A 14,268-nucleotide genomic window follows, 5' to 3' on the forward strand; every position below is an offset into this window, starting at 1 on the left:
ATTTTCCTTGGTTAGTCATTCAATGACTAGTAAAATGGCTTGTTAGTAACATTTCAATTGTTACTAGTAACTAAAAAAATATAAGCACTAGGATCTAAATTAGATCCTAGTGACCAGTAACTAATGAATAGGTGAGATCTGAACTGCAGACTCCCATAGATGTCAATGGAAAAAATGTGCTATAGTTACTAGTAACACATACTAGTAAGTTTTCAGGATTTGTTAAAACTGCTTGCCCATAGTCCCTTTACTTTTAATAAGGACACTGCAGCACAAGTGGGTATTAGAGTTCCTTCCTCGTGTTTCATCTTTCTGCGGCTGAAAGAAACAAAGCCGTTCTAGTCATTAGTCAAGACATTTTATTTTGCATAACAAATATCACTGAAGTCATGGAGCTCAGGTTGCAATACATACTTCATTTTCTAGGCAGCAACATGTCAAACAAGACATTAGGACAACTCAACAGCAACATGTAAAAGCAGTATTTTTTTTTTTTCCTCTTCTCACACTGACACTTGGCAAGATAACAAGCGCAGAGGGGAAAGCACATTCTTAAATTAATCTACAATATCACAACAGCCTTGTGTTTAAACTGATGGGTTTTTGTTGTAAAAAAAAAGCCAAATAATGCACAGCAGTTTCTATTTTGTTCCAGCAAGTAATGCATCTATGTATTTTTGTGTGTTAGATGTTTCTACTGTACAGTTTGCAGCAACATTATTCTATAAAATGCATAAGACTGTAAGTAAGCTTTGGTATACACACACACACACTTTTCACCAGCTTGTGTTGGACTAAATCGCATGTTGTTCAGTGTACAAACTACATTTTGCAAGGCTGCCTTTTGAAAAATGTATTCTAAAATATGCTCAACTGTCACAATGAAGGCAAAGTTACACAAACAAAGTACACAATCCATTAAGACGAGTCTTAAAAATCTGCACATGCAGGATCTGATGTTTTACAGGCTGTCTTCATTCAAATACTAATTGGCTAAAGAATAAATGCTTTATCAAGTAAAGGGGGCTTGGTCTTTCCACTTCCTGCTGAAGGGTGTTTTAGGTCCAATGTACTGTATATACTCTGAGCCCTTCCTGAAATGGATTAACTAAGGCAACATGTAGCCAACGTGATTTCTTAAGGGCACCAAAAAATGAAAAGCTACTGAAATGTAACAAGTGGTTAGTTGGTGTGCATGGCATTCGTTAAGAGTATAAAATAAATTCTTTACTTTAAACATTACAGTACTCTGTGGCCCTGTGCTTGGGTTTACTGCAGTGTCAGCATGGGAGCAGGACGTCAGTTTGTTGCATTGCCAAAGCAAAAGAGGGTGAGGGGGGGGGGAAAAAAGGCAACAAGTCCCTCCAAATATCTCAAAAGCAGTTGTTCCTGTACCAACAAGCATGATCAGTCAACAGAAATATCCGACAGGAGACAAGTGCATAACAATAGTTCTGAATAGCGATCACTTCACAACATGTTTGTAAATCGTGCAAACCAAGAGAGCAACTGTCCATTCTGAGGAAAAACAAAACGCCGTTTTTTTTGTATTCATCACCCATAATATCCATAACACCAACCACTAAAAATACCTAATAAGTTTGTTTATCACACAAACACACACGTATTAGTAGTCCCTTTCAAATACTTTAAAGCACAAACAAAACTAATAGGTGCTGGTACTGTTGAAAACAACACTTCAAAACAAAACCAAGGTGTGTGTAGTGGCTTTTGTGGTGAAAGAAGCATGCATTTTTATTTTTGTTGTGGTTCATGTGCTATCAAGTCATGTTAACTTCTCTGCAGCCTGGGTGATTTTCTTCTAGCGCCATAGTGAGGATGCATCTAGAGAGGTAGACGATATTTGCTCTACTGTCTGTTAGTGCATTTAGTCCTACCTGTACCAGCTTAACCAATGAAACGATGTGTAGCTATATTGCCATTAGATCTCAGTGATGCATAAGTAAGAGATGGATGGTGGTGATGTCTGACAGTGACTGGGGTTTCAGTGCCGTGGTTCATCAGTGATTCCGAGACTTAAACGTCAACAGTGCAGAGGGGTTCACTCCCTGGCTGGGCAGACTCCATTATAGTCATCTTGGGTTTCTTCCTAGTTTCCTCCTGGTACAGAAATACAGTAATCATAATATGAGGAGTACATTCAGAAAATGGTAAAGACATGGCAAGTAAGAAAACCCCCAAATCTAAAATACAAACTAGGGCTGAATGATTCATCGTTTTCAAATCGAAATTATCTTTAATTTAAGAAGAGGAGACATTGTGCTGTACATAATTTAAAGCCCCTTGAGGCAAATTTGTGATGTTGGGCTATTTAAATAAAACTGACTTAACTACTGTAGTTAACACCTGTGATTTTTACTACAAGAAGTCAAAATGTCTGCTTTGGCTTGGCACTTTACTTTTATTCATGTTTGAAACCAAATAATCTAAATACTGTCCAATGTTGGCATACAGGATAAACACTTTCTAAAATAAAAACTGACAATTTCTGCACGCTACACAAAAGGAAACTCACCCGCTGCATGGCTAATTTCCTCATTTCTTCTTGCAGTTTGTTCAAGATATGAAGGTTTGGCTTGTTCTTTTTGGCATACTGCTGGAGCTCGATGACACTTTTGTCAGAGTTCTCCTGCAAAATATCAGACACGAACATGACAAACTATCTCCATTACAAAGCTGCAGGTTACTACGGTGAGGGTTTAATGCTGAAAGATATTTTAATTGCTTTTGGGATTTCACTGTTGACCTCAATGTGTAATGAAGCTCAACATAAAACAGAAAGATAAATAAAACCGAAAGTTTTCCCATGTCTACAGAAGCTTTACAGGTTTACTTACCTTCTTGACCATCTTATTGCTCTCTCTGCCATACATGCGCAGCAGTGAACCCCAGTTCTTGACATGAGGATGAAGCATCTGCAGGATCTTCTGCGATGCTAGTTGTTTGCCAACCCTCTTGTTCTTGCCTGGTGGCAAAATATACAAAACATGTTAGTGAAGCTACATATGTGTTACTAGTCTGTAGAAGACTTAGTTAGCTCCATGGGCTTGGTAATTAAAATCTCTTCTCCTATCTCTTCAGCTCTACTCATTGACTGGCTCTGTCTCTTACTGTGCGTAGATATGGATTTTGGTTTACTTACACCAGCCACGCACAGTGTGCTTCCCACACGTCATCACGTATTCACTCTTCTGGTTTTTCCCTGGGATCACCTCAAATTTAATGCTGGTGTCTCCCATTCCATGGTTTCTACAGGAAAGACAGAACAGTAAGCTTTTATTATCTGTAATCTGCTACTTGGTTGTCCTGTGAGAATAGGCCATTAAAAGTAGCAACAATGACACATGCAGAGTTGTGTGAAAGCCCAACTGCCCGCCAGTGGCTTTAAACAGTATCAGAAATGCTAAAAAGGACATGTTCTACCCAGCAAGGCGAACCGAAATATATGGCTAACTAAATAATTACAATAATGCAACCATCTGTTGTTCCAGTGTAATGTACTGCATCAGAATAAAGTTATTTAACTGCAAATTACTTACTTGCCACGTACTGTAAGATCATGTGTGTTTTATCCTACTCTGCCGTATAGATTGATATCTCACAAGACGTAAACTTGACACACCCAAAATGTACTGTATTGGTGGGTTAATGGATTACTGCTTACCTTTTAAGGCACTCATGAAGAATCTGATATGGCGAAAGTAGTCCCGCTTTGTTGGTCAGCTCGTACACCCTCGAGTCTTCTATACTGATATGATTAAAATACTGTGGAGCACAGTATACGCAATGTTACCATTGTTGTGTTACCTCATATTATCCGCCGTCAATGTTGGGGATACGCACTCTTAAATGAACAGGAATCCAGGTAAGAACATTAAAGAAATACCTCCAGTTCGTCGCCCTCAACAGGCTTCTCCTCTGAGGTCTGCTTCACAAAGTCAGGGATGAGGATTTCCAGTGTGGCTCGAGCTGAAGTTCACAGCAAATTAGCAGTGAGAGCAGAGCTAGTGACACATTACAACATGCTAATTTACCAGTGGAACTACATAATGTACATCCTAAGAATATTATAACTGAGGAAATTAAGTGGGTAAGAGCTGGACTCATTCCAACTCTGGCTACACCAAACTAGGTAAGGATTTGGTATTTATTCAGCTGATGAAAACTATTATTCCTGTCAAACATGATAAATATTGATGTTGTTTATTTGCATGAAGCTCTTAAACTGATCATTACTGTAAGACAATGTAATAAATATTTACAGTTATGGGGATTTAAAAAATCCTCCAGTAGATCTCACCATAATCCCGCTGTCTTAACCCACTTACAGAAGAGCTAGTAGAGTGTATATTCAGTTGTACACCAACCAATCTATCACACTGCTAAGTACTGTAAATAACATAGATTACCAGCTTTATTCTTGGCAAGTTTTTTACTGCTTGCGGTTCCTGTGCCGTAAGTTACTCCATCTATAATGACAGACGCTCCGAAGGGTTCACTTGGGTTCTCTGTGGGGCAAACAAATCCAGTTTGATTTGATATGAAAATCTTGTAAAGACAACACCACACTTGAAACTTTTATTTATAAAAAGAGATAAATAGTTTTGTGTGCACACAGGCGCATTTGTGTGACTTCAGAGGGAGGTCATGAAAATGTGCACCGAGTTGTAGATGATTATATTTTCTTAAAGGCGAGACACGGCAGGCAAAAACATCGTTTTGTCATGCGCTGGTCGATTTTGGGCGTTTTTTTTTTATGCCTGCTGACAGTATTTTTGATTTATGAAATAATACAAAGAGAGATATGCAAAATCCCCTCGGTGAAAACATTTGAATATAATGTGTCAACAAAATAAAACAATCATTTTGAACCTGACTTAAACCAGTGTTTAGATTTCAGTTCTTGAAATAGATGAAAATTAGTGCATATTTAAACATAATATTTCAGAAAACATGTAATACAAGTCTTAATGTGAGTAATCAACATTCATGGTGATATCTATTAGTTACAATTTTTTTTTACCCTATTCACCTGCAGTGTCTCGCCTTAAATAACGTATTCCTGATCAGGCAAGGAGCGCCAAGAGGACTTAATATCCCTCACAACACTTACAAAAGAAAAACTTACCACATTCAAAAAAGTTGTAAACAGGTCGAACCTTTAGGACACGTTGCATATATTCATGCAAGATGCAAACTTCAGACTTTCCGTTGGGGTTGATCACAAATTCTGTTAAAATGTAAACATTGAAATGCGTCAAACAAACAATACGCTGAAAAGACAAATTAAACAATTACAGTACAGATAAGTCATACTCAGAAATAACACCCATTGACTTGAGGCTTTTTAAAGATTTTGATTTCCACCGGTTTTGCTTAAACGTTTAAAAGAGAAAGATATCAAGTTCATTTAACTACACTGCAGAAGAGTCCGGATCTGCACATGACACATGTATTGTTGTTTTTTTATGGTTTCGTTGGATACTAATAATGAAAAATAACACCTGGTGTCTTCTTAAAAAAAAACTTGAATTGTATGAAATTACCTTTCTTAGTGGGGGCATCTTGGACAGACAGTGTGATGAGTTTCTGGTTGGCAGGCAGGATAGGTCTCTCGGACTCTGCCTGCTTCCTCTTTGTGTCTCTGTTGAACTGCCTTCGCTCAGCCCAGGTACGAAACTTCTTGACAGTGACTTGTTCAAAGTCAAAGCATTTTTCCAGGTACAGGCGAAACTCTTCAAGTTCTGTGAGGAGGTTTTTTAATCAAGTTAGATGACCTGCTGAAGCTTGATCAGGAAACACATAAGAATGACCTTTCCAAAAAGTCTATTACTAGCAATGTGCTATAAAAAGCCCTTACCTATGGACTCGTCCTTGCACACTTCAACCTTGGCCTTGACTTGTCCTAAGGCTCCTTGGGCAGTGTCACAGGGCTGGGACTCTTTACCTTGCAAGTTCTTATCAACGGTACCCTCCCCACCTGGGCAAATGCCAGTCAGACTGGGGGGAGGGGCGTCGCCCTGCTCCTCAGCTGTAGCATCCGACTTGCCTGCTCTCTCTTCGCCATTGGCCACTTGACTGGGCTTGACTGGAGACTCCCCTGCATTAACTGTCACCTCCCCATTCAGTTCCCTTTCCTCATGTTCCTTCATTTTCTTGTAGTGTAGGCAAGGGATGCTGCTGGTAGGAGGGTCGTGTTTCTGTATCAAAGAACAAGGCCGAGAGTTGTTAAAACATTTGCAAACAGTGTTGTAGCCAATTTTGATGTGTGCTATATGTTGTGTGTTTGTGGTAAGTTGTATAGGTCGCTCTTCCACCTGCGCACCAAGGGGCACAGGCAGGGAATCACAGTGGTTACGTAGGCTATATGGAGCGAGTCACAGGTGAACAGCTGGGGGAATTAGGATCTGAGGAAGCCACAGTTTTTCAACCGTGTATGCGTGCATGTGTGTATATTCGTGATGGATTTTCTTAGTGGCAAGTGGCTATTTTGTGGTACAACTGCCACTACAAACAGTATTGTCTGTTTGACACAAATGGCTGACTTTCAAGATCTAAATTGAATTATTTCCACAACCTTAAAAAAAAAAAAAAAAGTTCATTCTTCCAAGTTGCTGTTTTTCCACTTGTGGCTAAAAATGAAATACAGCGTGGCAGCTTTCTGTTAAGGGACTTGATCCGACCCCCTGTTTTTTGCCTCCAAAGCAGAAACTCATTTGACCTGAAGCAGCAGCTGTGATATCAAAGTAATATCAGTATGCATTGTTGCATCTTACCCTAATACTGCCGGTTCCAAGGAAGTAGGGTCTGGACCAAGTGACCACCCTGGTCTCTCTGTGCAGGTAGACTGGAATGCCCGAGTTATGGAATGTCATGATCCACCCATCAGGTAGAGGCTCAGTGGGCGGACGCCCCCGACCTGGTGTAGCGGAAAACATAAGTGTAAATGCAGGCCCTTAATTACTACATGCTTTCTGTGTGCGGTGAACTTTTCTAACAATTGTTAGAAGACTATTTTGTGTAACCACACAAGTAATTTTGAGCGGTTGAAAAGATATTCACGTTGGGCTACGTTTAACTTTGGGGCTTGGAATAAATACAAGGGTTAGGACAAAACATGCAACTGAGGGGTCAGATAAATTTTAACTTTAGACTATACAAAATGAACTCAAATGAAATATTTACCTACATGCACACTTTAATTCCCCACTACTTCCAGCTAGTTGGATTAAGAAAGTATCAGCAGTTCAGGTCACATGCCTTAAATAACACTTTTGAACAATGAGCTTGTTTGAACATAGTGAGAAGAGAAAACGCAATTTGAAAACTCATTTCTAAAACAAGTTTTTTTGAATTTGTAATATTTATGCTGATTGGTTAAACCTTTCAGACTAAAACGTTTACTTGTTCACAATCAGAATTTCAAACCTCATTAGTTACATGAGTTCTTGCATGTAAAATATCTCACCACCTGACAAACACCAGTGTAAATATTCTTTTAAAAATAGGTGCCCATCAGTGTGTGCTTTCGATTGTGATACTATTTTAGAGGACTACAACAAAGAAAAGAGGGCTCCTTGGTTGTTCATTTTAGTTGTGCAGGTCTTACCACTTCTGCTAACCAGTTTCCCCCAAGGAAACCCTTTATTGTAATCTACAATTACAAAAAGCAAAGTAAAGTTAAGCAGCTAACATCCAATCATGCTCTGTGGCATGAATTTAAATGCTGAGCAGGCCACGTTGATTCTGACTTTCTACCAAGATGACAACAGGAAAAGATCTAAGTGACTGAGAGAGGGATAATTGTTGGGGCACGCATGGCAGGAGCTTCAGTCACCAAGACTGCTCAACTGGCTCGCGATTAAACAGGAACAGTGACTTAAGTTTAGATCTCTGGGAAAGACATCGGTGAATAGGGTGCACATTTCGTGTGACCTTTGTCAGGTGACTCAGGAGGATGTCAATGCGGGATGTGATTAGACTATGTCAGGAAGAAAACTCCGTCGACCTTTACATAGAGGGGGATATTATAGGGGGGGTTGCAGTAAATAAACTAGCCTTACTAGTCTAAATTAGTCTTACGTGCTGAGAATTCATGAAATTTACTCCTACTTTTGAACTTAAGTATAAAAGCAAGTTATCAAATGTCTTAAAGCTAAGAATCACTCTTACTCTCCCAGTTATTTCAAACAGCTCAAGAGGTCTCTCAAGTGGTTAGGAGTTGCCAGTAGGGGCTTGTGATCGTGCTGTGGAGACGTGTGCGAATATTTCAGCAGGGGAAGAATGTGTCTGAATTTTTTGACAATGTTAATTACTCAGCATCGTTTGGACAGAGCAGGCATCATCTCTGTCAGCGAGTTAGTGAGGGACATCATCTCACCTATGCAGCAATGCGTTTTCGGCTAAATTGAAGGTGATGCTTTCTTTGCCACGGGACAAATGCAGCAATACTGATGATTTAGGGGCATGTAAACAATTATGGCACAACTCCACACATTGTCACGCGTTTCATCGTCTTCCCAACACCACCCTTTGTAATCCAACAGACGAAACACAAATTATGCAAATAGCCAGCTTCCCAGGAGTAGTAGGCGCAATTGATGGCACATATGTTTTTTTCCTTTCATTTCTATATTTTATATTAACGTATTCTCTTGAAAATTCTTTGTCAAATGCAAACTTTTATTTTAACCATTCAATGTGAATTTATCTGAGACTATTCTCACGTAAGGAAATCTATTCAGTGATTGGTCCTTGCCTACATCGTCATCCAAAATCCCGTTTGCCTCTCTCTCCCCCCTGTCTGCCCCACTTTCTCCATCAGCAGTATTTATTATGAAGCTGCCTAAAAGACACAGAACTTGTCTTTTTTTACATATTATTCCACCCGCGATCCGTTATCACGGCACGGCAACAGGTGCGGCGCGTGCTGGCTTGTTAAAGATGTAGCCTATGAAACCGAAACCAACATCTACACTGTGTGTGTTCACTGTTGCTTTACGTGGTCCGTGATTTGTAATGTAATAGGGAACCAAGTTGTTTCATTGTAGCCAACGTCCGATGGAAATTTTGTAGACGTCGCCCGACCCTACTAGATGTTCGTCACCCGTCTGTATATTGGCAATACACACAAATTGTGTTACATAATACTGAATACTGCAAATATCAATTCACCTCAAAGTACACTTATGTAACAGATGTAACACGTCATCTAGCACACACACTGCCCCAAGGTACTATAATTACATTCAATAGCAAATTATTTGATAGTACCCAACCCTAAAACAGACAGATCCACCACTCACTCTTCAGGACAGTCTTAATTTTGGTCATCATGGGCTGAACACCTCCTTCATCATCTGAGTGATGATCACTGTCTCCGCCACATTTGTCGTCTGCCAGACGCATCTTTTTTGGTACTGGCATGCCCTCCTCCAGCAGAGCATCAACATCATTGTCAAACTCCTCCTGGAAAAGTCAATGGTTAAGGCCGGGAGAGAAGGATCGATCACCAGTTTAAGGAAGTTTTGAATGCTTCGCCTGAGAAGAAACTTTTAAATCGATGTGATGACATAAAGTGAACAATTGCTGGAAAAAAAAAAAAAAACAACACACCTACCACAAATATAGGAAGTTTCACTTTGGGGCATCAAAATAAAATACTTCTGACTTTAGAAACTGATATTATTGAACCTATATTAACTCCTACTACAAATTAAATGACACATTTTTAGCAGCATCGATCCGTCCTTTTTTTGTTTAACGGTTGATTATTTTTGTGTCAAAAGGAAACCCATCATTTCATGGGAGAAATTAAAATGGCACTAACCTCTTACAGCATCTCACTTCTCATTTTCAGTAATAAAAAACCAAAACAAAAGCAAACAAACATTTAAATGTATGCTGCTTAATGGCACATTTGATTCTGGCCTAACCAGTCACACCTATTGATGCAGAAAAGGTCTGAAGTGGAACAAGAAGTCATTTTAACGTGAACTTTTCTGGCCCTATGATTCAGTTCTAGTTATTCTTAGTCCACACTACAACCCAGTTAAGAGTTAAACAGCAAAATTGCTGTTAAAGTTACATGGTTTCATCCTGAGAATTAGCACTTGCATATATTTGATTGGCCCACTCAGTGCTACATATATATATTTTTTTATCTTTAACCTTGTTTCCCCCCCCTTCTATTTTTTCACCCCATGTGCCAGTGGTGTCATTAAAATGACAGGGGAGGCTGTGTTGAATGACAGTGCTAATAATGCCCTGTTTTGAGTGTACTGTATGCTCTGGAGTACATTACTTTAGTTTGACAGTAAAAAGGATAAACTGGGTGTGCAGTTGGTAATGACATGGGATACTGCAGACATAAGAAGAGACGTACCTCGTAGGCGTAAGTCACAGCCTCGTCATCTGCTTGCTCCTGCTGAACTATGACCTGAGACTTAAAGCCGCCATGACCCCCATCGTCATGATCCAGGAAGTTCTCGTAGAAGTCATCCAACTCATCCAGGACAGCGAACTCTACCTTGTTTTCCACGTCTACCTCAGCCTCCTCTGATCTTCTGCCTGCTACGTTTCCTGCTCCAGAGCTACCCTCAGCTACCTCCTGCTCACTCGAGTCATGCAACTCACCATTCATGCTGTCTAAACCATCATCACTTCCTCCCTCCTGCCCTTCACCTGTGTACAAAACCTTCCTGTCTTTGCTACTGCTGCTTTCAGTGAAGCTCACACGGATCTTAACATCTTTGAGCAGCTTGAGGTCTGGTAGAAAGTTGGTGACCGGGGGAGCGTGGCGGGCTGTTCTGGGGCACGGTGGGTTGGGATTGGCCTCATCTGAGAGGTGGCTACAGAAAGTTACTGAGCCCATGCTGATGGGCTGTTGTGGCTGGGGTTCCCCGTCCCCTGGGGTGTAGGTGTATCCATCACCACCAGAGCTAACGTCCATTACCTCTGCGTCACTGGACGTTTGCAGGGGAGGTGGTGGAGGTGCTCTGCCTTCATCTTGGCCAAAATCATCAGGTGACTCCAAGGGGAGAGGGGGTAGAACATCATCTATCTCCATTTCTACAACTTATACTGATAATTTATTCTAAAAATCTGACCTGTTGAGATACCTTCTTCTTATCTAAATCCAGAATGCATGCAGAAGCACATCCCTGTATAGACCACGTACCAGAGGTGAAAATGCTAAGCTGACTACATTGTTCTTTTCATTAATGCAGACAGCTTTCAGAATCACTGTCTCAATTATTGGAAATCACAATGCATTCAGCTTAATATGGGATCTAGTCTCTGATCATCCTCCACTGGTATCTTCTGGAAGCTAGAAAAAAAAAGGAGGAACAGTAACACGTTCAGAGCAGATGTCATTAATATAACCACTAACTATGCAACTGCGGGAAATTTACTTCAACCTAACACATGGCACACTGTCTTGGGAATATGATTTACGTTTCTTCCAAGTTCAAATAACAAGCAAATTCATCGTTTTAGCGTAACGTTATCTGTTCAGTCTCCAGCTGCACAGCGGGCCGTTAACATCAATGCTAACATGCTAAAAAGCAACATCAATCAGGCTGTAACAGATCTCCGGGTCTGAACTGTCAGCTAGCCTGAAAACCGTTAATTACAGAAATACTCACCGAAAAATGTGACACAACTTGTCTCCTACTGGGCACCTAACTACCTTTCTAAATCATTTTACAATTCTCGACGCGCCGCCATACTGCCCGAGTTGCAGCCCCGCCATCTTGAATAAAACCACAGCGGCAAACCAACTCAAGCCCCGCCTCCCGGTACCGGCTTTTTGGAAATTGATCGATCAGCGGGCCAATGGGAGCGTCCTTCCACGACACCACCTGGTATCATTCATCCAATCAGCATTACACATTTTGGCCGACGAGCAACGTGTTATGTGAATCTATGGTGTTCACAAAAAAAGCAAGTCTGGAAAGTTTTTTTTTAAAACTTTTAATTGTTTAACTAAAAATTTGTGTCCTGGAAACACATTTTAATACAAACATACAGCCGGCATACGGAAGCACATTGCATTCAGCATATAAATGAATTACTGCAAAGTGTTGAATGAATATGAATATTACAGATAGGCCTATTATTTCACAGATGAATAGCCTATTAGTCTGTCAATATTGTAGTTGCTATAAACTGTTCTAGCAACGAAATGTCTGTTAACTTATAGCCTCTGCATTGGAAGCACCTACCTCACCTCTCTGTGGCAAGTTCTGCACCACACAACACAGTGGACTTTAGGCTTATGCATCAAAGACAAAAAAAAGATCTGAAATGTTGTTTGTTTTTTTGTTCTTTTTCTCTGCTCCTGGTGTCGGGCAGTCGTTGTAGCCATCCCGTCCCTGTCCCGCACTGGTGATGTTCTGATGTACCAGTCCTGTGCAGGTGTTGGTGCATGATCTGATCAGCTGTCTTCCCTGTCTCGCTGTCCAACCCGCAGTCCTCATGCCTCCTTGCAGCATGTCTAAGGCACGTTCTTGCAGATGAGCAGGGAGAGTGGGGATCTTTCTTTTGGTGTTTTTTATAACTGTAACTGGCCATCGTCTGTACGCTGTTAGTGTATTAACAACCATTCCACATGTGCATTGCTTGTTTTTGGTTCATTGAACAAGCATGACATAATACAATACAATAAAGTTCTGTAAAGTAATCTGGATGTTTACATAATTATCTTTGAAAACAGTGTCTTTAAAAAGGGACGTTTCTTTTTTGCTGAGTTTATATAGTTATATGATTTCCTGAAGAGAATGTGAATCACAATTTCTCAACTTGCCAGCCGGGGTCACTGTTTACTAACAGTAGGCTACTAGATCATTAAAAAAAATACAGGAATAGTGGAGATGGTTTGCTAAATTGCTGTTTTAATTTTTATAAAGATGGGGTAAGTTGTGGGGATATTTTTAACACACAAAAATCAATTATGTTAAGACTCAAATTAACATCCTATTTAGCTAAATGTCAATGCAAGAACAGCAATCTTTCATCTTTTTATATTTGTAATTAATGCAGTGATTTTGTTCATGTCTGTAATTTTGTCTTGTTCAGAACCATAGATAATAATCACAACAGACATTTTCATTGTTTAAAGTGTCCCTTAATAATTTTATAATTTGCACCTATACTTTTCCTACTGTGACATGTCAAAATGTCACCTGTGTAAAAGGCCAATTAACATTTTTGTGGAGAATTTGTTTGTTGTACACTGACTGGTACAGCCACACACAGGAGACTGAGTATACGTGGCCCTCATAGATACTAGAATGAATACCCGTAACTCACAGTAGATCACAGGGGAAGTAGGAGCGGGGTGAGATGACTTTTTGATTGAAGTGTCTTTAAAGTAAGGACAAGACAGTGATGTCTCCGACTAAAATATGGAGATATATTTCAGGATGTGGTGCATCCCTGCGAATAATCACAAAGTGGTTCCTTGGCTCAACAATGAGGGGTAAGTTGAGCCTAGGGAAAGGATAAATTGAGCCGCTTGGGGTTCAGGGACATCAATGTCATTTCATCATGCCAACTCAAATGCCAATTCACAACATTTCATTGCACTTGGATTGTGAAACATTGGAGCTTTATTTTTGATGTTTCATTTATTTCATATCAGTGTATCATTTCAAAGCCATCCTGTTGATCTTCATGTGGCGTGCCACCTGACGTATGGACTTCCCGTTCTTATCTCTCCCACTGCTCTGTCCAAATCCACAAGAGGAGTTGAAGCCCTGTCTGTCTTCCATTTATAGAAGCACGATGGTTTCTGGTTTACAATTCATGTCACATAATTATAAAAATGATAAATGATAGCTGGCTCAATTTAACCCATCTGTCATTTTAGTGTCAGCCAGCAGTTTAGAGGTAACGTCATGCTAACAGTATAGCCTCATATTGTGACTTCCTACAGCACTAACACGTTAGATTTTTTCAAACTTCTCTTTAATTGTTGAGACACAAGAATCATGTAGTTGAACATAAAAACTCACTTTAAATGGCAAAAAAAAAAAAAAAAAAACATTTTTGTAACCTAAATGTGCTCATGACTTATTTGATGGACTTCTGTCCATCACAGGGCGAGTAAAATGGATGGGTGACTCACCACAGGCTCAAATCACCCCGCTCTCCCCTACAGAAAAAAAAAAAAGATTCACAAGTCATAGCAAGTGTTTGTTCTTGTGCTTTTGTGTACCTAAAGAGATGACAATCGAGGGGAAC

General features: G+C 40.0%; 1 protein-coding gene across 2 annotated transcripts; it reads right to left on the reverse strand.

The window, feature by feature from the left end:
* Window positions 1–339: 339 nt before the first annotated feature.
* Window positions 340–11,829, reverse strand: dgcr8 (DGCR8 microprocessor complex subunit). Of its 2 annotated transcripts, XM_046034415.1 has the most exons (15): window positions 11,670–11,829; window positions 11,142–11,350; window positions 10,406–11,050; window positions 9,327–9,489; window positions 6,798–6,940; window positions 5,882–6,221; window positions 5,568–5,765; window positions 5,150–5,251; window positions 4,431–4,529; window positions 3,908–3,990; window positions 3,686–3,786; window positions 3,164–3,270; window positions 2,859–2,986; window positions 2,537–2,650; window positions 340–2,121 (listed from the first exon to the last, which is right to left on the reverse strand). In XM_046034415.1, exons 3-15 carry the CDS (start codon window positions 10,970–10,972, stop codon window positions 2,038–2,040), a joined length of 2,229 nt encoding a protein of 742 aa, XP_045890371.1. In that variant the 5' UTR covers window positions 10,973–11,050; window positions 11,142–11,350; window positions 11,670–11,829; the 3' UTR covers window positions 340–2,037. The 2 variants fall into 2 exon arrangements, with proteins under 2 accessions (XP_045890371.1, XP_045890370.1); XM_046034414.1 differs by having other exon boundaries at window positions 10,406–11,350.
* Between the last annotated feature and the right edge of the window lie 2,439 nt (window positions 11,830–14,268).

This window comes from Micropterus dolomieu, linkage group LG21, assembly GCF_021292245.1.
Source record: "Micropterus dolomieu isolate WLL.071019.BEF.003 ecotype Adirondacks linkage group LG21, ASM2129224v1, whole genome shotgun sequence".
Lineage (NCBI taxonomy): Eukaryota > Metazoa > Chordata > Actinopteri > Centrarchiformes > Centrarchidae > Micropterus > Micropterus dolomieu.

Excerpts from the sequence above, each read along its gene's own strand:
- dgcr8 (XM_046034414.1), bottom strand. The coding sequence starts at position 11,089 with ATGGAGATAGATGATGTTCTACCCCCTCTCCCCTTGGAGTCACCTGAT. Across the intron at positions 4,530-5,149 it reads TTACAACTTTTTTGAATGTG|AGAACCCAAGTGAACCCTTC; the intron begins GTAAGTTTTTCT and ends TTTGCCCCACAG. Across the intron at positions 3,991-4,430 it reads ACTTGCCAAGAATAAAGCTG|CTCGAGCCACACTGGAAATC; the intron begins GTAATCTATGTT and ends TGTGAACTTCAG.